The sequence below is a fragment of the Rhea americana genome, unplaced genomic scaffold (assembly GCF_003343005.1).
Source record: "Rhea americana isolate MKP2758 unplaced genomic scaffold, rheAme1 scaffold_9, whole genome shotgun sequence".
Classification (NCBI taxonomy): domain Eukaryota; kingdom Metazoa; phylum Chordata; class Aves; order Rheiformes; family Rheidae; genus Rhea; species Rhea americana.
The window spans coordinates 6,556,736-6,582,888 of record NW_028187088.1 but is presented as its reverse complement, the minus strand read 5'-3'; the positions used below and the strand labels follow the sequence as shown (position 1 = coordinate 6,582,888).

General features: G+C 39.9%; 1 protein-coding gene across 3 annotated transcripts in view; it reads left to right on the top strand.

Moving 5' to 3' along the window:
- ADIPOR2 (adiponectin receptor 2) overlaps window positions 1-24,014 on the top strand; it is a 43,370-nt gene extending 19,356 nt beyond the window's left edge. For 2 of the 3 annotated variants that reach the window (XM_085324018.1, XM_085324016.1), the window contains exons 2-8: window positions 2,168-2,404; window positions 14,296-14,415; window positions 16,157-16,328; window positions 16,975-17,161; window positions 18,360-18,547; window positions 19,568-19,761; window positions 21,265-24,014. In XM_085324018.1, coding sequence (XP_085180144.1) covers window positions 2,240-2,404; window positions 14,296-14,415; window positions 16,157-16,328; window positions 16,975-17,161; window positions 18,360-18,547; window positions 19,568-19,761; window positions 21,265-21,396 — 1,158 coding nt within the window. In that variant the 5' untranslated portion in view covers window positions 2,168-2,239 and the 3' untranslated portion in view covers window positions 21,397-24,014. Of the gene's footprint in view, window positions 1-1,209; window positions 1,356-2,167; window positions 2,405-14,295; window positions 14,416-16,156; window positions 16,329-16,974; window positions 17,162-18,359; window positions 18,548-19,567; window positions 19,762-21,264 lie in introns of those variants that run through there. The other variant, XM_085324017.1, reaches the window with a different exon arrangement.
- The last annotated feature ends 2,139 nt before the right edge of the window (window positions 24,015-26,153 follow it).

Sequence of the window (26,153 nt, the reverse complement as noted above, 5' to 3'; positions counted from 1 at the left end):
CTGTTGTGTTGACTCCGTGTCTCTGTCTGAGTGTCACTCCCATAATGTCATGGATTTAGGTGATACAAGGACATGCTGTTAGGCAATGTGGCAGTTAGGGCAGTACGCAGGGGCAATTCTGTTGCTGCAACCTTTCAGAAAGAAAAAGCAGTAAAACTTGCTGCTAAATGTCTAATGCAAATTGATCAATCCATGGAACTAACTATCATGCACATGTTTGAAATGTTGCAAACAAAGGTGTAATGTTGGATAGGGAGTGTATATGTGTTTGTAACTTTATAAACAGCTGCTTTGCTAATTTGGCCTTCTTATTGGCTATAGCTGCAGCTTCAAATTTGCTTCAATGCATTGTATTGAAATTAGTCTTTTGTAAGTTGCCTTTTAAAATGAGATGCCCAATAAATTTCATTTAAAAGTGTAGTTCTTGTTGCATACTCTTTTCTCTTCAGTTCAATTTTACGAAACTGCTATATGACAAGTTCCCCATGTTTCTCCCACACAAGAAGAATTGTGACTTGGCTACTTTAAATGTGACAAAGGCAAGATTTCAGTTGTTCAGTTGCTTGCTGAATATTTGTTCTTGGTCTTAAAATCCTCTTGCTCGACCTAACTTCGCTGGGCTTCTTGTGTAGCTTTGTTTTATTCCTTGGCTTAATTTTCATGTGATAATTCTGATGCTTTTGTGTTTACCAAGAAAACAGCTGTGACCGTTTTAGATGTTACTTTTCTGATGGTGGCTAATGCCTGTGTAGCAGAGCTAGCAGAAAGATGGGTGCACCGTCTGCTCTGCTGTCATATTGTAAACCTACCTTCTTGGATGATTAAAACAGTATGCCGTACTGAACTTGGGCAGATCGTGTATGATTTAGTTTTGACAAGTCTGTTACCTGCTCATTAACACCTCTCTTCACTGGAAAATGCCAGGCAGCTGAGGGGATGTAACATTAAAATTGCTGCAGCAAAATCAGCTACAGCATATTTGACAGAGCCCCAAATTATTGTGTAGTTGTCATATGTAATGAGGTTAATTCATTAAAGGAAAAAGTACTTTATTTGTAGGCTTTTGAGAGGTAATATTTTATTACAAGATTGTCATAATGTTGGATGATAAAAATATAAAATGGGGATTTGATATTGGCAGAACTCTGCATCTTTTATTGTATTTATAGATTCTCATTTAAAGCAATTCTGCAGTCTCACCTGAGTGCTAACTCCTTTTGGTTGTTCCTGGCATTCTGGTTATTTTGTCTTCCACGAAAACAAATATCAGAGTRTGTCTTGACTGGATATTGAAGTGACCGTCACATGGTGGTGTACAGAAGAAATTGCCAACTTGGATGAGCTCAGATTGACAGGTTGCTATCAGTTGTATTCCTGGAACTTTAATCTTTAACATCTTGAGTTAAATTTATCCCAAATCCTTTTTGCAGTRTTATAAGTGCAAAATGTAGTTACTCCTCTGAGAGGATAATATGGCTTMTGGCTTTCTGAGGGAATTGTGTATTTCCAATATCTATGGCAGAAAGCATGGCATTTAAATCTGTCTGGTCTAGTTTCTTTTAAAAGTAAGGGTACAGACCCATTGCTGATAGTATTTTGGACATGTTAATTTAAGCAAGGGACGCTACATAACCATTGTGTCTACTGCTGCTCTCTTTGCAACCAGTCTGAAGTCTGATACTTGAGTTCTGCTTGCTTACTGCTACCCCTGCAGCTGCACCATGCCTGATGTTCTAGTGAAATCTAGCCCAGTTGATTTGAAATGAGTCTTGTACCCACAGAAAATTGAATTGTAGAATGACTGTGATAAATAGTTTACTTTTTTACAGTGTTGTAAATGCTGTGATGTTAATACCATAAAAAAATCATGCTTTTGTGAATTTGCTGTTGTGCTGGAGCTCACTTTGTCACCTTTAAAGACAGATGTTTAAGCTGTGTTAGGATACAAAAGCATTAGTGATCATGAGATGAGAATTCGTTGTCCAGCTTTGTAGAAGTCTGTGCAGATGGTCCTGTGGGAGTTTGGGCATACCTAAAGGCAATCGTAGCTATTTCTAAACAGCTAGCCCTGGCTGTTTAGTAGCTTTTAGACATACTTTTCTTCTAGCCAACTCTTACAATGTTCTTTTTAACCTGAGTTTAGTTATATAAACTGTTTATCTTTCAGAACCAACACATTATCAGTCAAGCCAAAGCCACAAGAGGAAGCAAGAGTATTTGAGAAGGCTCCCAGCATCTCATGAATGAACTAACGGAACTCGATAATGCTGGTTCTCCAGAGCCAGGTCTACGGCTCAGGAAAAGACACATGTCTAGCACTGCAACACAGTCAGATATTGAAGAGGACAGCTCTGAGCAGAAGCCTCTTCTAGTGGAGCCACCTCTATCTTGTGACCAGGAAAATGTGAGTTATGATGATCTGATAAGTTTGCTGTGATAAATGAATTTTAAGTGCTTCAGTGCTTGAAATAAGTTCCAGAAATGTGAACTAGGAGCCTGCAACCATTTTGTGCCTGTGGCTAAATCTAAGAAAACCAGAAAATTGTCAGAAATGTTCAGCTGAATATATGGAAGCTTGGTTGGCAAGACTGGGCATAAATGTAAGCTTACCAGCTTTGTGCTTTGGATTTTCTCCTTAAAGAAATGGAGTTTTTACTGTGTCATTCTTTTCTGCAGAGAAAGTATTTCTATCAAGCTTTTTGTGCTTTAGCTGCCAATTAGATGCAAGTGGAAGGAGAAGATACGCTRGCTATAGTTTGAATATAATCTGAACCTTGACTGTTGCTATTCTCTTGGAGAGCAGGAGAGAAAAATCTGCTTACTAACATTCCTATCAGAAGAATGACCATCCTGGATTAGACCAAATATCACATTGCTCAAAATTCTATCTCTGATAGTAGCCAATAATGGACTTGTAAGGAATCTTATAAGGACAGGGAAGCGTGTTATGTTACTTCTCTAGGATCTCTCCCAGCCTTTAGCAATTGGTGGTTCAGGGATTTCCTGAGCCAGTGGCACTGTTTCTGAATTTTTGTTACACGAGCCTTTGTAAACTTCAGCAGCCACAATATCCTGCAGAAAGGCATTCCACAACTTAATTAGGTGTTGTATGAAGGTAATGTCCAAGCATTGGACAAAAGTACCCTCTGACTGGGGAGTTTCAGAACTCTAATGCTTCTGCCAGGATTTATACAGATAGTTATCAGCACAGTTAAGTGGAAGAGACATTCAGCTTAGATTCACTATTACATTTCTCATGGCTTAATGAGTTTACTGTATCAGGTTAGTTATACAGCTTTATGTTCTTAGCCATCAGCAAAAACATACTGATGTTACATAGCATAGCCTTCAATGCAGAAGAGTAAGACTACTGCTGTAATTGCATTTGCCATAGGTTCTGGGTGTGCGCATGGACCAGTACCATAGTGCAGCTAACAATAACCCCTGGAAAGCTGTCTTAACTTCATTAGTCTGAGGCCTTACTGAATTTAACTTCAAGTGTCCTTATAATGAGAAGTCAAAATAGGTATTCATGGCTAAGAAGCCAAGTCAATGCAAATTGTATGTCATTACGAACTTCTACGGGACATTCTCAGCATCATAATAGGAAATGCACATGATGTCCACATAATGCAAAGAAAGACAATCATAATGCGTGGTTATAACTTGTGCAAAGTGTTAGTGGCTGAATCTGCTAAGGTCAGATAAGTTTGAGTTGCACTTGCAGATAGTTGTATGTACATTTAATCTGACAGTGTGTTTGGTGTCATCTGTTCTAAAGGGCTTTTTCTGCCCTATATAGCTTCCTGTTTTCTTAACCCCCCTTTTTTTAAGCCTAATGTTTATTCTGGTATGTTTCCTCTGTATGTTTTCTTGTTTTTAATACTGTGGTATTATTAGTCTTTCCACTCTTAAGAAATCGGATGCTTGATGCCTCAGATGGAACATCCCAAAACTCTCTGCTACCAAATGCATTAACGTTAACTTGCCAAATGGCCTTTATTTTGTGACATACTGCAGTATTCTAAATCTGGAGAACACATTATACCTCTTTCTGTCTTGTGCAAGTCTGAGCACAGCTGTTACTCAAATGTGTTGACACGCAAGCTAGGATTTACTTTTTGTTCTACTGTACATTATGCCTATGTGAAGCAGTCTCAGTGGAAATGACTTATTAGTTCAAAAGCATGATCTTTCCTCTAGTCTTGAAGAAGCTCTTGTTAGATAACTGTAATGCAAGGTTATCACTGTTCCGTAGATGGCAATAGTACCCAGGACAGACTAAATATAACCTTAAGGTTATATTTAGTTAGGTATAACCTAACTAAATATAACTGTAAGGCTTAAGTGAGCACTCACTAATAAAGTGGGCACCACTTAAGGCTTATGTTACTAGTCAAATGCAACCTCTTAGAAGCAAAAAGTAACAGCCCAGGAATTTATATGTCGGAGATGCAAAGTGGATAAGAACTGTATAATGTCTTCATCAGAATATCCATGGTAGTCTAATAAGCTTTTAGATGCTTCTACTTTTGACAAGCTAGTGGTATTGACTTTCTTGAATATCATCATGTAAAGGTATCCTAGTAGTTACAATATCTCAGTGAAACTTACTGGGCTTAAGACTTGAGGCATCAGTGTAAAAACCTTTATTTTTGTCCTGTGATAAAACTGCATTATTCTCTTTTCCTGGTGCCTGTGTACAAATACTTGATCATACTAACTTATTTATATCCTTGCAACTTTTTTAATATATCAAATCTGGCTGAAACTTTCCTTCATGAGATTCCTTTTCCTCTGCCTATTTGTGTATTGACCTTCTACTCCTCTCCTGTCGGATGTTGTGGTGAGAAGAGGATTGAACAACTTGCATAATCTTTTCTTCCTTTTTGCAACTTTTTTTTTCCTTGTGTTAGATGTGTTGTGTATGTGTGCTGGCAAAGCACTTTTAAGCAGGTGCTTCTCTCCTGTAGCTTGGGTTGTCTGGCTGTTGTGACAGCATCTTTTCTCCTTCTTTAGTATTTTCATATCTCAACTGCTTTTGGAATTCAGGCAGTGTCATAGTGCCTACAGAAATCCCTCTTACTGTGGCTTTGTTAAGCTGACACAAGCAAATGCATGTGACTTTTTATAACCTGATGAATGAGCTCTTTATGCTGCCCTAAAAACCTGTGCTTGACTCTTTCCTTCTCTACTTTAATCCGTCAGTGACAGGAGGTGAACAAAAGAACCATTTTCTTTGCCTTTGTTCCAACCATCAGACTCATGTTCTTGAATTGTTTCCTTTCTTGCAGTTGAGCTGCACTGTGCAGTTGTCTGGTGTGGTACAAAAATGCCTCCATGAAGTGGGGGCCTATTGATCTGAAGGGCTTGATAATCTATAGTAGGGGTTTGGGAGGAGGTGTGCATAGCTCTCAAGTCATCTGAGCAGATAGAAGAAACCTTGGCAAATATTCAGCTGGATCACTTCTCATGGGGTATGGACTTTCACTTCAGGTGGAATTTGACCTCTGACAAACTTCTTGATACTTGCATGCAGCTAGAGTCTTTTCAGAATACAAATACCAAAACAACCTGAAGGAGGGGGAGAGAAGGACATAAGACTTTCAGATATAAAAGAAAACTTAAGAATAGTTGGAAGGTGAGTAAATCACTCAGGGTTCTTAGCTGGGATCACAGAACTTGCAGAAAGCCTTTTCTGTTACAGAACTGTGTGTGTATTATCTATATGGACTACAAAAACAGCTTTCACAAAAATGCACATGTAAATTTGTGGAACGGTTAACTTGTCTCTATGGTGGATGCTATTTGAATGAAAAATACTCGGTTGAAGTCTTACAGATCCAAGCTTGATATTAAACCCTTAAAAGTAGTCTCCCTGGAACTGGTACTTGTAAATTCTGGCTGTTTTAACTTTTTTCCTTTGTAGATCCACTTACAAGCTTCTTGCCCAGTTTGAAACCACTAAGCTTTATTCCATCTAGCGTTTTACTAATGGTAGTTGGACTTTTGGTTAAAAAATTTGCTTCTGCATTTGCCTTCCTCCTGCATTGCATTATAAGTTTTGTTGGTTGAGATTGCCTTAGAAGTGGATGTGGGAAAGGCCTGGAATAACAGAATTTGAGGTCTCACCAAAACATGTTTGCTTTTGTTTTTAAGCAGATTATATTTAGACTTTCTCACTAGTTAGATTTCTGTATCTGCATTGACATTCCTCTATTTTTACATTTCTTAGAGAATGTTATTTCTTTGAAAGTATGTGACTTGGCCTTTTTCCTTCAGGTCAAAAAATCTTAATGTCCGAATTTCTCCTTCATTTGCTGTTCTAGGCACTGGAAGTAATGCATGTTTGTTCTCAGACTACTAATTGCTGAAGCAAGTGTGTATCTTTCCCTATAATACTCCTTTTCTTGCACAGAAAAACATCTGTGGGTATACAGAACAGAATATCTGAGTGCTCATGTTTAAACTGTATGAAGACACATGACGCATCTTATGGAGATGCTTTCCAGGCTCAACAGGCTTCAGTTGGTCAGATGCTGCCTGGTCACCCTTAACTGACAAAGATGCTAATGTGCCTAGTTTATTTAGAGGCTTTTAGAGCTTGAGTGTCTGTAGAAAAGGGAGAGCTTGGTGACCTAGTCAACCATCAACACCAGACTTTCGGGCAGATTGTCTAATGTGGGAAAGGGCTGTGTCTGTCTCTGCCCTGTCTCCTGGAAAGCTCCTGGGAATTAGCAAGAAAGTTGTAAGAAGTTATGGCTTCTTGAGTTACAGCTGGGTTTGTCTGCCTCCATTTAAGCCTGGAAGCTGTGTGAGAGGGGATGTGTTGGCAACTGAGTTCATTGCCTGCCAGTTGGTTTTGTAACTGTTGCCTGCTGTGCTGTGTGTTGAAGCTAGGAGAGGGAGGGAGTGGTTTTGTTTAAAATTCACTAGTACAATTGTTTTCCTGGACAAAGGTTAGATTCCACAGTTCTCTTCCGTCGTGCTTATGGAGATCGTATCTGCCTGATTTGGGCAGTAATGGAAAGGAAGTGACTGCCTTTCAGTCAGGGTAATACAGGATAGTGCAGATGGATCAGCTTGCATCCTCCTCCAACAACCTTTAAATTGCCTGAATATTCTCTTATGTGAAGGTCAGCAACATACTTTTTTTCTCTTTTCTTTCTCCTTTTTTTTGGGGGGGGGGGGGGRGGGAGCACTTTTTTTCCAAAAATCCCAGAGCAGTTGTTTTCTACTATCAGGATTAACAATAATAGAGAAAATGGCATGTGAAAATTTTCTGTGGCAGATGTAACTTTTAGGGACCTTTCTCCAAAGAGGGTGCAGATGAGTTCATGGGCCCTGAAGCCTTTGGTCTTCATCAAGTACTGAACATTGACGGAAAATCAGTAGTTGCTACTGTTCAGTTCAACAAACCTTTGTCATATGAAGACTCTTGACAAGGCAGTGAGTTCTAATAAGGATGTATTAGCAGGGCTGCTGAAGCCAAAATGCAACTTTCCTATGGCTGTTTGCTAAATAAATGTTGAATGTTAGTGGTTGTTTCTTTAATGAGTGCCAGCAAGCATTCACCCATAACCAGTTGTATAAAACTGTTTCCAAGTGCTGTATTAAATGGAGTGTAGCTTTTATAAGAAGGTGACCTACAAAGGAGAAGTACTAAACTCGAGAAACCTTAAAACTCTTAACATTTTGACCAACCGGCTCCTAGGGTCTTAGGCACAGCACTAATAAAAGATTACTATTTTTTTTTTTCTTTTTTGGTCCCGTGACCGCAAAAATAGCTTTTTGCACCTTTGTGCTTAGAGGATGGATGTAGTTAGCCTTTTGGCAACTGTGGTGTCTCTACACTTACAACTGTGTCAGATTAAGAGAGAAAGTAAACTCTGAAACAGCTTTGCTATTTAGAGTAACTTGATATGTACAAGAGTTACAGGAAGTCGGGGAAAGTCTCTAGGTGCTGTGCTTTTCCAGTTGATTACTTATAATCCAAAGAACATAAGCTGAAGAAATTCTGAAAAATGTGCCACAGGCTTTTAGTAGAAATTGCACTGCACTGCCTGCTGCTACTTTCCCTTTGTGAAAGACCAGTTGGTAAAAGGTCAGTTGACAGAATGGGCACACTGAAGTTGCTGAAAAAAGCAATCTGACTAGTTGAAAAGGATGTTACAGGCTTGTGAGTAGAAAAATAGATTTTTATATTAAAGCCATGAATGTATCCTGGCCATTTTGCGGAATGCTCTTGGGTTACTGAATCTGGCAGGCTGCCCCAAGAAACATTAAATGACTTGAATGTCATGTTAAACACTATTAATCATTCATCTGATGTGATCAAGATAAACAGAGCAAGAACTCCAAGTTCATGTCTAGACTTTTTGACTTCAGTTTAATATAGGGGATAACAGTGATACTGTAAATGAGTCAATGTATGTTTTCTCTCTTTTATTTTAAAAAGAGAATTTTATATAAATACTGAGTTGTATAATGTCCTGTGACTCAGGGTTAATCAAGACATTACTTCTTCTGAAGAGTCTTGCCCATGATACAAAGGTGTTTTCATACTAAGGTAAAGTTCTTTCTGGACAAGGATCAAGAGGTGAATGAGAGAACATCTGTCAGCAGCTGAAGGAAACAACAAGAACTTTAAAACAGATTCAAACTGAATCATGTTTTGAAAATTCCCATGATAGTAGCTTTAGGGCACTGGTGACATCTTGATAGTGATTTGGCATCACAAACAGTTGAGCTTTGAGATGTGGGATTTTCTTAACTCCAGAAGTTAATACTGTGTAGATATGTGCACTGTGAGTTAGACTCTCAAGTAGCTGAGTGATGACTTTGCCCAAACGGGAGCCTTATCATGAGCAAGTTCTCTCCTTTCCTGGGTTTAGGTGGCTTGTATTACAGTTACAAGTGTTACTGGTTAACACATGCCCTTCTGGTTCTGCTTCGAATACCAATGGAAGTTAAGAAATTTTTGAAAGAGCAATCCTGAAAACTGCTGAAAGTTTTGAGAATGCAGCAGCCCATGGAAGTGTGTATTACTTTATCTTTCCTTAGTTCATGCATGCTAGGGTTCTTAAGCTCCTTTCTAGCTGGCTATCATTACAAAAAGGGAGAATAGCAGTTATTTGGTATCCAACTGATATGTACCTAAAGGAAACTTACTCTTGAAAATGGTCCACAGAAAATAGTCTGCAGCAGAGCTCAGTGAAACAGGTGCTGATGTTCCCTTTGTTTCTGTTATGCTAGCTTGAGCTCCTTAAATCTGTTGGTGATCTGATTCAGCTTGAATATGTAAAGGGAAGCTAAGACAGCAAAAATGTAAGTAACTTCTGCCAGATTAGTGGGTTGGATCAGCTGATCAATCCAAGGGTCAGAGTGCCAGAAGCAAGGTGACAAAARATAGGAGTGAGGGATACAGGACCACTTCTGGTACAGTAAGCTTGATAGGTTGCTTCATTCAAGCATGATTTCTATTTCACTTTGCATATTGTAATGAACATAGCACAGGTGTGGCAGAATATTTTCTGGTGAAGTTTCAATCTAAAGCAATGAGCTGTAGCTTGCTTGTTGCCTTCACAAGATCCTAATGATATACAAACTTTAAGCAAGCCATATAATCTTTCTCTAAACGTGTAAATTGACTTCAAGGAACTATGGAGGTCCAAAAAGTACAGCTTTCTCAGAAGTCAGCAAAGTTTCTGAAGTCTCATTCTACTGTTGTGGTTTGACTTCTGGCAGGATTTTCCACAGTAACTGCGTTAATAAACTATACCTGCTAACAAATTTAAAAGTGATCACATAGAAATTGTTAATCTGTTTGAGAAGGATAAGCTGTTGTAATAGGCAAATGTACTGAATTTACTAGAGCAAGTTCCGCTGTAGTTTTGTTGCTTGTCGCAAGGTATTTTTAGTATATGAACCGTTTTGTTTTTTTTTTTCTTTTTGATGACATTCAGGCGGCAAATTCTTGTATTAAATGTAAACACATTCTATGGCTTCTGTGCCATTGCTATAGAAGAATGAGATTTTAATGTTGAAATAAACTTAATAAAACCAGGCTGTGTAGGACAACATGCAGTTGAGCTCTTACAGAAAAAATTCATGCTCTTATTTGCCCTGTTCCAAGTCATGGTTTTAGCACTGAGCCTTTTTCATCCCCACTAAAAGATTCTCTGAAGTTCCTGTTTAGAACAAGATCTGTCTCTGGAAAGTGTATTGCCTGGAATCTTGGACAAAAATATATATTCAAATATKWMATATTTGAATACTATATATAATCAAATCTGTTCGCTTTCATTTACCTTCTTATCATTGCTATCATAAAAGAATCTGAAAAACTTCCCCAAATAAAATGCATGTACTTAAACCATTAGAACGGTCTTTCAATTATTGTTACTTGTCCTTCAAGTTTAGTTTATTTTTTAGTATGATTTATTCAATTCAGGATGCATTTATGAATCTGTTCTGTAGTTTACATATTAGGTATCYATGCTGTTTTTGGTAGTTTTCACAYTTTATGAATCTGCAAAGGTGGTAAGTTGAAAATTGGAAGGATTAAGTTTTACAGAATTAGATATCTAGCCCCTCCACAATGTAAGTGTGTAGGAGCCATGATTTCTGATTTGTGTGAAAGACTGGTGCTAGGCGTTGCTGCATAGGTGCAGCAGAMGAATGGCAGATGATACTGATCTAAGTTTTGCTTCTTGCAAGTGAATGAGGAGTTTCATTTCAATCAAATATTTCCAAATGCCCTAAGGACTTTTTTCAAAGTTTCAGATTAAAAAAAAAAAAAAGCAAAGAAGCAACTGAGTAAATTAGATAACAAAAGAGCATCTGAAATAATTAATTGAGTGGGAATCCTTTAAGCCAACAATCTGGAAAGTACAAAGGCAAAAACTACTTCTGGAAGCATTTGATTCAGGATATAGGATACTACATTAAAAGTGGGCATATTTGGGCTCTTGTTTCTTACACCGTCGCAGACGAGTGGAATTATTTCCTCTGTTTCCCCAGAATGGGCAGCACTTAGAAATAGTTGCAAATGGTTGCCTGTGGTGTTATATTCTAGAAGTACTTTTGAATTACTAGTGTAATCAAAGAAGAGAGAATATGGCAATCCTAAAATAAAAAAGGAACTTGTCACAGTGGAAACTTTATTGTAACAATGCTCCTTCTGAACAGAAAAGTGGTAGCTTTTTTTTCTTAAGTCATTGTCTGGAAATCTGAAGGAGTTTACTGACCTTCAAATTCTTCAATTGAAAAATAGCATTGGTTTTGCACTATGTATTTCCAGCTTCCAAGAGGCATGGTTTACTGTTCATAGTTTACTGTTTTTAATGGCATATATGAGGAAGGAGTTGAGAGAGGACAGATGTTCCAGCATGGACCTYATTTTTCCTACTTAGCGGGAGCTTTAATTTTTCCCTTGAATGCTGATTTTGCAGCTTAATAGCAGGAAGGAGATAGGAAAATCAGTTCCATTTTCTGGCAGTAATCTGGACTTGTATACAAATTCCTTTTATCACTAAAAAGCACAGTAATGATTTGTTTGTAGGCACTTTGCCAAAATGCAAACATTTTGAACTGGCTCATAAATAGCAGTGCTCTTCAGGCCTTATGGTCTGATGAAATTAAGCCTTCCCATCGTTCTAGAAATGGGAGTATGTGAAGAGAGAAATGGTCATTTTTTGGCTTTGAGTCACTGGGCAGATTACAATGAATACAGTGAAGGATCTTTTTTTCCCTTCAGTCTACCTAGTTTTGTAAGTTGATGATTACTAAGAAGACAGCCCCATTCAACTAGTCGGTGTGTGGTGCTGGGGAAGGGTTGGCTAAAAAGCAGAGCAGTGCATCTTATATCGGGTGTGCTGGAACTTAAGTATCAGCCTTGCCTTTCTGTAGGGTATGATCCTGGAAATTGAAGATTTTTGATTTGTATGTGTGTGCAGATTATTATGATGAGTATCTCATCCAAACCTTGAGTGAATTATAAATAATATTGAAAACTAAGAATCCTAAAGTTGGGATTCATTAGTAGAAGCCAGTAAAATTGATAGTTTGGGAAACATGTCATTAAATGTTCCTGAATGAGCATGAAATCAAATTTGTGTGTCCTATACTTTCTAGTGCAAGAGGACATGCATGTATATTAAAAGAATGTTAAACCTATTAATGTATCTGTGTTGCCTGATGCCTTTCTCAATAGAAGTAYGAGGTAAGGAGTCCTCTTCAAAAGCTGATGTTACAGGAAGCTACTGCAACCCTTGGATGTATAAATAAGTATTATCACATCATTCCTTTCTCTCCAAAAAAGGACTGAAGAATCTAGATAGTTGACTGTAAATTTGAGGTCTCCTTTTATTTATTTAAAAAAAGTTTTAAAGAACTTGTTCAGATAACTTATTGATGAAAGTAGTTAACAAGGGCATACTCCTAAGGAGAGAACTGTAAATGTGGGACATGTGTAGCTAGATCTGATTTCTGATGCAAAACTCAAACAGGATGTTATTAATTTTAACATTCCTATGAATTCATTAAAGTGTATGAGGTTATATATTAGATCTCAGACACTGTAGACTGAATTACTGATAATTGATCTAAATATCAAGTTGTTAACCTTGATATGGGAATAGGGAGGGAGAAAGTGTCATGGCTTGTGGTATGGAGGAGGCCAGTCAGCAAACGAATTGTGGGGTTTTCTTGGCTTGGTCACTTGGTGGCTTTCTGTRTCAAGCTTGAAGGGTGCAAAAAGCTCATTCTCTCCTTGCTTTCTCAAACTTGTTTACCTTGGAAGCTGAAGCATTAAATGGAGTTGCTGAGGGGCAATGAGCATTGCAGTAAGCAAAGAGGAACATAGACACACCCCCCCCCAGCATTACAGAATGGTTGAGATTGGAAAGGACCTCTGCAAAACATTTAGTCCAATCCCTCTGCTGAAACAGGGTCACCTAGAACACATTACCCATGATTGTGTCCAGATGGCTTTTGAATATCTCCAGAGAAGGAGACTCCACAACTTTTCTGGGCAACCTGTTCCAGTGCTCTGTCACTCTCACAGGGAAGAACTTTTTCCCTATGTTCAGTCAGAGCTTTCTGTGTTTCAGTTTGTGCCTGTTGCCTCTTGTTCTTTTGCTGGGCTCCGCTGAAGAGAATCTGGCTATTTACACTCTACCTTCAGATACTTGTACACATAGATAGGATCCCCCCCGCCCTTAGTTTTACCTTCTCCAGGCTGAACAGGCCCAGCTCTTTCAGCCCTTCCTCATCTGAGAAATGCTCTAGTCCCTTCATCATCTTAGCTCTCCACTAGGCTTGTTCCAGTAGCTCCGGGTCTCCTCTTGTACTGGGGAGCCCAGAACTGGACACAGCACTCCAGGTGCAGCCTCACCAGGGCAGAGTAGAGGGGCAGGATCATCTCCCTTGACCTGCTGGCAATGCTCTGCCTCATGCAACCCAGGAATGCAATTTCCTTTCTTCTAATGGGAAGCTAGAATGTGTCGTATGTAGATTATCAACATGGCATTGCTTAAATAGGAAGTCAATATAGTGTAGAAAATTGCCTGATTTCCTATATAATTGCTGGTAATACATGTATCAACTGAAAATCYAGGCTGCTTTTTTCCTTTTCTCCATAGCTCTCCATAGGTCTTGGGGATATGGATGTTTGTCTTTGTTTGAATTTTGTTTAAAACTTTCTGATACCGTTACTGCTTTCTAACTGGAAGAAGTCTCATACTAGTTTTTGGAATATGTTGAAAGTCAAAGATGAATAAATGTATTTTATTAGATTATGAGGTAAGAGAAGTATTAGTTAAAAAGAATAGAACTCCAGAGTTGAAATGAAATTTGAGATGAAGTTGTAACTAGGTTGATAGATTCCTGCCCTTGACTTACTTTTTCTTGTCCTAAAAAGCCAGATATGTTACAGTGGCATTAAGGTGGGGATAGTGGCATTGAAACATAGAACAGGAATTAATCCACCCCTAGAAGTGGATAGGCTGCAGGCTGTAATGAAGTGTACCTTACAGCACCACTACTTTCTTCCAGGCTTGTGGAAGACAAGTGCAAACTGTATAATACTTTGACACGTGAGTTGTTCTGAGAATGTAAAATAAGGATTAATATCTTTCCAGGTTATTCTGGATTCCTTCCTCAGCACAGTACAGGGGAAGATGACTTCCTTATTTGTCAGGACCTCAAACAATCATRGTTCAGTATGTTAACTGTTGCCTTTCTCTGTCTATCTTCCTACAAAACATTTTCTCTTTTTCTCTTCCTTTTCTTCAGAGTTCTGAGGATAATAACCACAATAATGAATTGCCTCAAGAAGATGAAGGGTTTATGGGTATGTCTCCTCTTCTACAAGCCCACCATGCTATGGAGAGAATGGAAGAATTTGTGTGTAAGGTAAGAGCATGTGAAAAACAAGTCTGCCCACGTAGTTTCCTTGTTTAGGAAGTTCAGATAGCCTGTTGGTCACGTAACTGCAGCTACTGCAGTGCTAATGTGGAGAAGAGCAAGTACACATTATCCCTGAATGGATGGCTCTTGTTGTAAGCACTAATATTAGAGCTTTTGGGGATCCCAGTCTGCCATAAATGAATAAATTGTAAAGCGTGGAACAGTAGGGGTTACAAACTGAAGCAGAAACTCTAAAACTGATCAGGCAACTGAGCTGTCTTCCAGTCACAGGTGTTTCTCAGAGGCTCATTAAATGCTTCCTGCCTCCAATGTTTCTAGTTCAAAGCACTTTCATTTACAAGGCCAGTTTTTCCCAGGATTCTTCCAGGCAAGGCTTTCCCAGACTTGCAGGTATTTTACTTTCATAGCACTATTTGCATCCATTGTTGAATTAGCTTTGTCTGTTTCTCAAATGAGAGGGGGGAAAGAAAGATTCTGTAGAAAGACTATTTGAGTAAATCCATTGTAAATTTTGTAAATATTGCTGACCTTGGCTCAGTTCTTGCTACACTCTGAAGTCATGGTCTGTGCTGGTCTCTGGCACGTCTTGCTTGGTGGAAGAGTGTTGCCACTTCATACACTTGGTCCTGCTGGTTTTATGAACTATCGTTTGATGTTTTTACAGGCACCCTAGTTACCAAGTGTTCTTCTCTGTTTTTTTTTCTATGCATTCTTCTCCATTTTAGATGTTTGTAGGGTAGATTATGAGCTAAAATGAATTCTTTGCTGTTCAGAATTCAGATTTTTGTTCATGATTCATAATTCTTTTTTTGGAGCATCCTGTCTTTAACTGGGATGGTTATTCTGCTTAGTTTTGTTTTGCATCTGTGAAAGATTGAGCAGAACTGATTAAAAACATTGTGGACTCTTGATGCTGAAACTGAAATAAGAATATAGTTTTTAAACTTAGTGTTGCAGGATTCTTCAAGCTGGCTCCTGTATTACTAGCCAGACAGCAAATCCAAGGAACATTGCAGAAATGACCCCGGTACATAAAGCACTTCTCTGATGCCCCTCTGCTTGGCAGTGCTGCTTCTGAAGCCAAACTGAAGATTCAGTGCATCTTATGTCATTGAAGCAGTGCTATGAACAGCTCTGCACGCTTTTTCATTTGGAATCAGCTGCAAGAATAGATGTGTGCACACGTTTTCTCTCTTCCTTAAGAAGAAATCTGGCAGAATTGGGAGAGCCGTGGATCTGTTGCCTTAACTAATCTGTCATTGCTTGTTCTGGGCATGTGGGAGGATTTTTTTTCCCCAACCTGGATAAGGGATTAGACCCTTCTTACTCAACTCTTGCACATTCATGTTTTATAGCCTAAATTAGTGCTGATGAGTAGACTAGCTATAGGCTACTTTCTTCAATTAAATGGAAGGGATAATCTGTGAAAATCTGTATAACAACGTGCAGCTAGATTAGATGCTTTTCTTTCATTAAGCGGCAAAAAGCCCAATAGCTTTCCCATTTAAATGAAATGAAGTATTTCTTTTTGGTGCAACTCAAGTTCATGATGGGGTTGAGCAGGGAAGAACAACTTAAGCACTACATTTTAAGTGTAAAGCGTTTTCCCCAGAGATGTCCTGCTGACCCATTTCGTTCTTGCACATTATTTTGGCAGTTTTACTAATTTGCCATATGTTAATAGAACTCAGTTGCCTGCATTTAACCGAAGCCTTCTAACCTCCAGGTGTGGGAGGGCCGATGGAGAGTCATTCCCCACGATGTTCTGCCTGACTGGCTAAAGGACAACGACTACTTGTTGCATGGGCACAGACCACCCATGCCTTCATTCCGGGCTTGTTTCAAGAGTATCTTCAGAATACACACAGAGACTGGTAACATCTGGACACATCTTCTAGGTATTTTCAGTTTGCTTTAATGGTTATTGGTCTCATTCCTCTTTCTCTTTGAGAGCAAGACAGGAAGGAATAGGGAGTAGTAAGCATTATCATTCCATTAGTAACCTGTTTAACTTGCTGTCCCTCTCAATTTTCTCCCATCAAGACTGGATGGGACTGTTAATTATGACATTCAACTTCGTGATACCAATAGATATCCTCTATTCTGAAGTCCTGTAGGTATTAACTGAATTGACATTTCTGGCCACAGGTACACACACCTACACTGCAACTTGTTTGAATGTTTTTTAATTTACAAGGAACTTTGAAGGGAGGGAATTTCTTTGAGCTTCAGAAAAGACCCATGTCCTTCTCCTTTCACATTTTGCAACATTTTTTTTGTGTTTTTCGTAATTTGGGAATGTCCAGCCAGCTGTCAGGCATCTTGCAAGCAAGTAAAAAGTCCATGTGGTTTGTATTGCTTCAGTCTGAGACAAATGTGGTTGCCTAAATGAAGTAGGGCAGTGCTTTATTCAGTATGACTGTCATTAGTTGTCATGCAATTCCTGGGTTTAGTACTCTGATGCATTAGAATCTTTTTTTTCTGAAAAAAAAAATGCTTTCAGTTTGCATGAACTTGATGCCTTTTTGCCCTGCTGTTATTCAGGATGTGTGTTTTTCCTGTGTCTGGGAATCTTCTACATGTTCCGGCCAAACATGTCCTTTGTAGCACCTGTGCAGGAGAAAGTGGTTGTTGGATTGTTCTTTCTGGGAGCCATACTTTGCCTCTCCTTCTCATGGCTCTTCCACACCGTTTATTGCCACTCGGAAGGTGTTTCTCGGCTCTTCTCCAAGTAAGTGCCTAGAGGACAGGGTAGGCCTGTAGGAAACAGTTGGGAAAATAGAGCTGGGACTCTTGCTTGGAAGCTCAGTGTAGGAGTTGTTCATTACGTGACTGCATGTATTTTGAAACAGAATTGAGTGCAGGTTCAATGCAGTTTCTTCTAGTCATGGTTTGCTGCAGCATGGTTGTTTTTTGTGCTGCTGTTTTAGTCTTGAAACTTCTTTATCACTGTTTGCCAGGCATGTGCATATTTATTACTGCTGTAAGTAATATACCTAGAGTTTAGTTGCAGAACTTTGAATTTTTAATGGGACTGTCACTCACTTCTGTCGTTTCAAATTATTTTGGGTAACTTTGAATCTTAAATTTTATTACATAAAACAGCTTCACCATGTGTATCAAGATGTCTACTTTTTTTTTAAAAAAAAAAATTAACTTTTTGTTGTTCTTGTCATTGCTTTACTAAGCATTCTGCTTTGGCTAGATGCTAAATACCTTGTATTTCCTAAGACTGCTCAACCTAGGATTGTGAAATCTGCCAAGCCCTCTCTAAAATAACCCAGTAATTAAAATCCTCTACTGAAGATATAAATTCATCTTCTCTTGCAGGAATGTTTTGTCAGGGAATGGTTTAAAAAAAAAAAAAAAAAAAAAAAAACAGTGGCTGTGGGAATTTTTCTTCACTGGTGTCTAGAAAAACAGCTTGACTGAAAATTTGTGACGTTAATCCTCAATGGTCACTTAAGATGATGCCTTCCTAACACATGCTTGTCAGACACAAAGGTGTTTGTGTTGGCTGTGCTCTCATAACATGCTGTGTGCCTTCTTTTTGTGTGCTCAGAACACTTGTTTCCTCATCCAAAGGTTAATCTGGGGTTCCTTCGAAAGGTCTTGATCTAAAGGCTGCTATATATTCTTGCTGATGACTACCAAAAATGACTTTACTAGTTGCCTAACAAGGTAGTCCATTACTGTAGCAGGGCATTCATGGAAATTTCYGGTCAAGGAATAAACTGTGATAGTGAGAATAACTTCATTTTACACTGATACGTAGGCTCTTTGTGCAGGTACTAGAGAGAAGAGTATGTTGGCATGAGAACTTCAAGTTTCCTGTTTTAAATGAAGTTTGATTTTTTTTTTTTTTTTTTTTTTTTTTTTTTTTTTTTTTTTTTTTTTTTTTTTTTTTTTTTTTTTTTTTTCCACTCTAGGCTGGATTATTCTGGCATTGCACTTCTCATTATGGGCAGCTTTGTACCATGGCTGTACTACTCCTTCTATTGCAACCCGCAGCCTTGCTTCATCTACTTGATTGTGATCTGTGTCCTGGGCATTGCAGCCATAATTGTCTCACAGTGGGACATGTTTGCAACCCCTCAATACCGGGGTGTAAGGGCAGGTAAGATCTGAAGTTAATTGTTTTGCTTCTTGACTGTCTCCTTCCTACTTATCACCTGAAAAAACAATCTTGGGGAGAGTGTGCCTGATCTTACAGAATGCTAATATTCTTGGATTGGGAACTTGATGAGTGTTCTTTCAGCATTGATTGTAGCCTCTTGGATACATAAATAATGGCTAGCACAAGTCCTGAAAGTGCATTTCTGAAGTGGTCAGTGACACATGTAGTAGGACAGATAGTACAGGGTATTTCTGGCATTATCTAGCAATTTTGCTCTCTGGAAAACTTTGCTGTCTTGGAAATTTCTAGCATTATTGAGCAGCTCTGCTCTCTAGAAGAGTGACTGATTTGCTTGGTGTAGGTATGCGTATATTCCTTGAACTACTTGTTTTGTTTCTGTAATACTAGGCTCAAACATTAGCCAATCATCTGAATGAATTAATCTGGATGATTTGTCCAAATAAAATACCGATTTGAGACAGACCAGCTTTTCTCCTCACATGATCAAGGATCCAAAATAGATTTTGCTAGAATCTAAATGAATAAATCATGTTCTCACACAGGGCGAATGAGCCTCAGATGTTTCCTAGGATTACTTGTACACTATAATGGTAAATCTCCTTGTCACTCCTTGTTGTCTTGTTCCTGAGAGGTTATGGTAAAGTGTGACATGGTTCATGTAGTCTCAGTGCCCTCTACAGTCCAAGAAGTGTAACTAGCTCTATGTATATTAAAGCTGGCAGACACAATCGCGAAATGAAATATTTTAGTCTCTACAGGAATGTTCGATCAAGCAACTTCCGGTATATCAAGGAACTCTCTGTATTCTTTAGTTTACTTTCCATTAAAGCTATCCTGGGGACCTTCAACTTCAACAGTTGTCACCTTTCTACTACTTTTGCAAACACTGAGTGAGCCCTCCGTCGTTTTTACTTCGTTCTTTTTTTCCCCCCTCTTTGTCTCCCTTTACTGCCATTATGTTCAAACCTGACTCTCCCACTTTTTTTTTTAACCTCCTAGGAGTATTTCTAGGTCTGGGTCTTAGTGGGGTTATTCCCACCCTGCACTTTGTCATCTCTGAGGGGCTCCTGAAGGCAGCCACAATGGGGCAAATAGGCTGGCTGGCACTCATGGCATGCCTGTACATCACTGGTGCTGCACTATATGCTGCCCGCATCCCGGAGAGATTCTTCCCTGGCAAGTGTGATATCTGGGTGAGTGTACAAAATGACTGGGTGAGGAGACCGACATGAAAGATGCATCCCCTTGAGGCTAGAGGATGCTACGTTGGTGTTTTCTTGCAGATATTGAACTGCTCCATTGGGAGCCTAGGTCTTAAGGGGCCAAACAGTTGTGGATTCTCCAAGCCCCGCTGACCTACTGCCTCTCATTAAGTTACTAGTTGAGCTACCACAAGCTGATCTGAGGTAACTGTTGGTGTGCAAACTTACCTCAGCATGTGTACTTGGCAGCTTTAATAGGAGGTAGCTTTTATTGATGGGTAAACAACTTTGCATATMTCTGTGTGCGCGTGCTGAGGATCCTACAAGCACATGTGTTACCATGGGAAGCAGTAGCCTGTGGTTGCTTCCAGTGTGTTCTCTAGGATCCTGTGTCTGACTCCTCATCTTGTATGTCCAGTGGAAATACTGGATAGAGCTGATGAACTTCAGAGGGATCTCTGATCCTGAAGAAGGGAAAGTGGAGTGGGTGAATGTGGATGAGCAAAAGGGTCGTGAAGACTGAGTAGGGGAAATGTGTGGGGAACATGAAATGGGGTGGAATGAGACTAAAGATTAAAGGGAGGGGTTGGGCATTTGGGAAAGGTATCAGACCACTGTACTTCTATTAGACTAGTTTAAGGCACCTAAAGAAGACTTAAAATGGGAATGATGCTTGGATTGAGTGGCTTCTGCATAGCACCAATTTGCCAGGTGAAGAAATACCAGAGGTGTTATCGTTTAAATGGCCTAACAAAACCTTGTTATGATATTGAGCTAGGCTCCAAAAGTGCTGGTGTGCCTCCAGATCTTTTTCCAAGCTTCCCATGGAGCCTGCAGTGCACGTTTATTTAAGACTATTACCCATGTTGGTATGTCTTTCCTCCAACAGGGGTATGCTTTGTCATGTAGCTCCCTCATGGCTTTTGTTCTGCTCTACTGTAATCATTAGCATCCTGAGCATTCATTCAGAACATCTGGTTCTTTCAGGGTTTTAATAAAATATCACATTGTTTTTCTGCTGTGATTCATTGTGACAAAAAGAGTGTTTTGAAAATACACTTGATAAAACTCATGCCCATGACCAGAGCAGAATTCATACGCATTCACTATGTGACTGTGCCCCTCTAATCATAAACTGCCAGTGAGTGTTGTGCCCATTAACTGTTGAAGGACTAGTTCAAAAAGTGTGCTTTTTAGGCCTTTTGGCCAAAGCTCTAAAATTATCTTTGTCTCTCACCAAAGATATGCTTTAACACTCGTGTAGCTTTTTTTGATTGATCAGATTGACTATGAAAAGAGTTTTGTGGAGAATTTGCTTCTTTTCCTGATGATAGGAGAGGCATGGGCTTAATACAGGATTTAAATAACTTTGCAGCTTGTGACCTGAGGTACTACTATGTGTATACTTCAGCTGAATGTATGGCTTTTTTGGAGGCAGGGCATCATTAGAACCCAGAATATCCCGGCTGAACGGAAGTATTTTGTTTTTCGCAGTTCCACTCCCATCAGCTGTTTCACGTCTTTGTAGTGGCTGGCGCTTTTGTGCACTTCCATGGAGTTTCAAACCTTCAGGAGTTCCGTTTCACAGTCGGAGGAGGCTGCACAGAGGAGGAGGGAATGCAGTAAAACCAGCCTTCAACCCAAGATCGTAACCAAAACAGATACCGCAAGTGCGGTTGAAGCATACTGGTTAGCAAAATGAATACCTAAGAAGAATCCAAGTTTCAGCTGGTGGAGCATGGAGCTTCAGGGGGATTCTGACTAACCAAGATAAATTCTATACCTCAAGCAGTGGAATGAATCAATTTGAAGACCAGGAAATTCTGAAGCCCTAATTTATTCTTGGGATCTACAGATTGAGCTACAGAGGACCCTTTCCAAATCGGCTTCTGTTCAATGCCATATTTATTTGTAGATGTTGGGAGGGATAGCTTAGCAGTTTTCTTTTTCTTTTTTTTTTTAAAAATCAAGGTTAAATTTATATCCTCTTGGAGGGTTTGGGATTTGATTTTAGATGCTCTTTTGGGAGAAAAAGAAATTGTAAATAAGATTTCTAACTTTCTGTTTAAATAAAATTTATATAAATGTTTTAAACAACGGGTGGGGGGAGAAAGGGTTTTTTTGTAAAGAATGCAACATACAAGTACCACACACTGTTTCAATTTTGCACAAAATAAATGACTGCAGGAGGACCAGGTAAAATTCCCAGGAGTGAGGTATGTTGTCCCTGCAGATTTTTCCTGGTGACCAACATGCCCGAGGCAATGTGGGGTCCTGGTAGCACTTGGAGTAGGTTCGGTATGTGTGCACAAGGGTTGTGAAAGGCTGAATTAATCAGACTGTTGTTCAGGCCAGTGTTACAAGTTTATTTACTGAAGTAACTGGAAAGGTACACCTGAGCCCTGACAGCTCAGGGACAGCTGCCTTCCAGGCTTGCTTGGCTGGTATGGTTTTGGATAATGGAACCTTCATAAGTTGTTTTGGTTCTCACCACATGAATTGGAGCATGATGGGTTAACTGTGTATGGAATGGCGAACAGACCAACTCCATCAGTGCCTGTCTACACCCAAAGGCCCCAGCTGAGTACATGGGTGCTGTCTGTGGGCCTGCCCTGTTTTGTCTGAGGAGGAAAAAAAAATGGTGGTAATGCACTTGTCAAAAGATAGTTGAGCATGTGAGAGGAAACAGAGATGGGGCTGAGATAGATTGGAAAGAAGAAACTGTGCTCCGAGATTTGGAGTTAACAGTTACTGCAGACCTCAAGCACATTACTTTCTCATGCATCAGGCTCCATATGCCAAGGGGGTTTAGAGGTTTTTCTAAGAAAAAAATTCCACAATCAGCCCAAGGTGGTTCCCTTTTTTTTCTTTTTTTTCTTTTTAGGTCTGCTTCCCATCTGTGCTTTAGCAATGGGATTACTGGTGGTACTTAAACTCTAGATGCAGAGTTCAGTTGGGTTGATGTGGAGCAGACACACTGTCTGTGTAAGGGGAGGCATATACCCTTCTCTTGTTTAATTGACGTAGCTTGATCTTTGGAGCCCTGTCAGAAGCCAGACTGAAGGAGAATCTTTGGAGTTGTTAGATGAAATTTGAATGTTTTGTTATGGCACAGCTATTGCTTGGAGTGTTTAGTTGGAAATTCAGAGCAATTACGTCTCTTGTAGATGAGTTGAATAGCTCATAAAATGCTGTAGTTCACAAGGCAGGAAGGTAAAGGGGGGTGTGTGTGTTTCTTTTTTTTTTTTCCCTTTTTTTTCTTTAAGACTCCTGCAAGTTTGAATTTTTCATCCTTCAAGAAAAATGTGGATTGCAAATATCTTGCAGCACCCTGGATATCACTGAATTTTTCAGGGAGTTACTTTGCATAATGGAGTCAAATAGGAGCAGAATGCCTTTCTAAGATTTACTGGATATTAAGACTTCACCCTGAATGGGATCTGTTTAAAGCCTTTGAAAGCAAGGCCAGCTGCAGCAAGAGGTGCTGTAGTAGTGGCYGTAAGCTGGAGAGATGTGTTCTCAGTCAGATTACAACACTGGATGCCAGTAGGCCAGAAGTTTATTGTGAGTCTGTGTGGTACTAAAATGAAATAAAGAGCAGTATTAACTGGATGCAAGGGCTAATCAGCACTGGTATCCATGGCAAAGATGTGAAGAGTTGCCTGGCAGGAAATCTGCTGTTACCTGAGAAAAGTATGGTACATATCAGAAGCAGACTTGTCCGTAAGATGCTCCGGGATACCTCTGTGTCAGTGCCAGCAGAAGTGACAGTCTCCATCCTGGATCGTCCTGCGCTCACTCCCTGTAGGGTGATTGTAACCTGGTCCTAACAGCACAGAACTATTACAAAAACACAGTACTCCACCTGCTATTCTTAACCCAGTCAGTCTCTCTGTTCGAGAAGTTTGTTTGTTCCAATAAAAGCAACCTAGCTGTGCACTTTTCTGTAGCTCTTGCTGAGAACTCTTCCCAGGTTGGCACCTGAATGCCTTACTCTCAGCAGTCAGAGGCTTGCTTGCTCTGTGTGCAGGTTATTGCCATAGAATAGTTAGGACCTACAGCTTCTTTCCTTCCCCATTAAATAGTGGCCTTGTTCAGTATATTTCTTTTTAAAAATTGCCTACTGTTGGAAGCAATGAAGCACATTCTGGGGTTTTGATGGTTGGGGACTCTGGTTCCATATAAGATGGGATCTTACTACTTGCTGTATTCTTAACTTCTGCTAATAAAAGAACCAAATGGAATATTGTCTAGCTTGGATCTTTCCATGCTGTGTATAACATCTGAAAGAGTCGCTCTTGCTTTCCTCCTTCCCAGTGCAACCAGTACTTCATAGGTAAAAGGCTTCTGCTGTTCTAGAAACCAAACTGATGCTCAAAGACTTGTTTATGTAGGGTTGAATTAATGCTTGCTCTGTGCCTCCTGAAACAGAACCTGGTGGCTGGGAGATCGTGTGACTGAAATGTTAGTGCTACTATATGACACCTTGATATCTACAAGTGAGTACATGGCTCATCTTGCTAGTAAGATTTTGGTACTGTTCAACATATAAACATTGCAGGAGACAAAGTTGTCCATGGACCTTGCTGCCTCTTAGTTATAGTAATAATCCTGAGAGAAGTTTATCTCAAAGTCTAGACTTTCACTTGATGCCCACTGGAGCTGTAGCCTGTAGTGTGGAGAAAGGAGATACCTTTAGGAGTGGCCYGTGCCACCATTTCATGAGGCTGCCYATTGTAAGMGTTCACCTGCCAGAGGAATAGCTTGCGWCAACATTTGTCATGTCCTGTGTGTGCTTGTTTTTGACCCATGTTATATTTAAAAAGCAACTTAAGGACAAAATGGAGTTATTGTTGCTTTTAAATTTCTTACTTCATTTTGGAAAGCTTAGTTGAATCCATGCTTTAGAACGAGGACCTAAAGCTGAAGGAAAGTCTTTGGGTTAGTTTATTGGGGGATCTCTCATTTTCAGCTGAGACTCCATCTGAACGTGGGCTAGCTGTAATTTGGAAAGGTAGCTATTGTTGCRTTTTTCAGATATACTGATTTTTAGTGGCTCAGTTTTCCAGTTCTGGAACAGACCATGTGTACTGCTTCAGATTGGGTGCCAGCGGGGTTAAGGGCAGTAAGAGTGTCTTGCATCTACCCACAGCCAGTGGCTGGTGCACAGCCAGTTTGGGGAAATGAACCCTTTGAATGCTAAAGGGGTAGTGAGCAGGCCAGGGAAAGGAACGAACTGGGCCAAGGAGTTGAGCTGGATGGAGTGTGGTGGAAGGAGCAGAAACAGGCTGTGACATGGTGACAGTAGTGGAAAGCCAGAGGTGAAGCACTTGCTGAGAGTGTGAGGCTGTGAGGAGGAAAGTGAGCAGGAGGGACCAAGRGCCAAAAGAAGGAGTTGGAAAGGAAAGGACAGGCCCTGGAGACCTTGGCTGGCAACAGCTTGTAGATCAGTTGAGTTTAGGAATAGCCTTTTCAGGAAGGCTAGTCTCAAATGACTGGTGTAAAAAGGAAAGACTGCTCCTAGCTTGCTGCCTGCTCACGTAAGGAATTGTCTCGTTCCTGTATGCGGAGCTGGAGGCTGACAGGGATGGGAAGGAATTGTTTTTGGCTGGGGAGGGTGTGAGATTGGCCAGCCCTGTGCCCGGAGTGGAGCCTTGAATTCTTCCATCCCRTTCCTCAGCTGTCAGCAGATGTCTGTGAACCCCTGTGGCAAGATACGTCTAATCCTTTTCTTGTGGTAGTTCACGCTGAGTGTGGCCATCTACAGCTGTACTGTTTATCAGTTACTTGACTCTGGATGCGTGTTCTGCAGTGACTTATAAGAGATCCAGCTTAAGCAAATGACTTTTTTTTAAATGCAAGACATTCAAGGAGCAGTGAGAATTTTGCTCTCAGATCACACCTGAAGTTAAAAAAAAAAAAAAAAAAAAAGCTGCCCCAGTTGAATATAAACTAGGTTTGATTTTTTCAGAAATAAGAATGATACTTCAGCGTTGCCAGGGCAACTTTAACCTGTGTCTCCTAACCCTTCTGCATGTAGTTGTGGCAATGCGATTTTCTCTCCCCCAAACCCTTTGCTTAATTCATTACAAAGGGTGAACTTGTCCTGATAACAGACCGGACCGCTGCAATAAAGGTGAATGTCTAAGGCCATTACCTAACTTTWATTATAGGAGCTGGAAGTAAATGAAGCATGTGATTGGAAGGAGGAAATTGAATTTGTTTTTGTTGAAGCTAATAGCAGCTTCCCTGCAAAACTGAGTTCTGCCTCCACCAAAGTTTGTGTGTGATGTCAAGCAATTTGTTTGAACCAATCTCTCCTGCTGGTCACTGCCTCTGTGGTTGTCTTGAGTGCCCAAGTTTAAGTTCTCAAAGCTGATTTC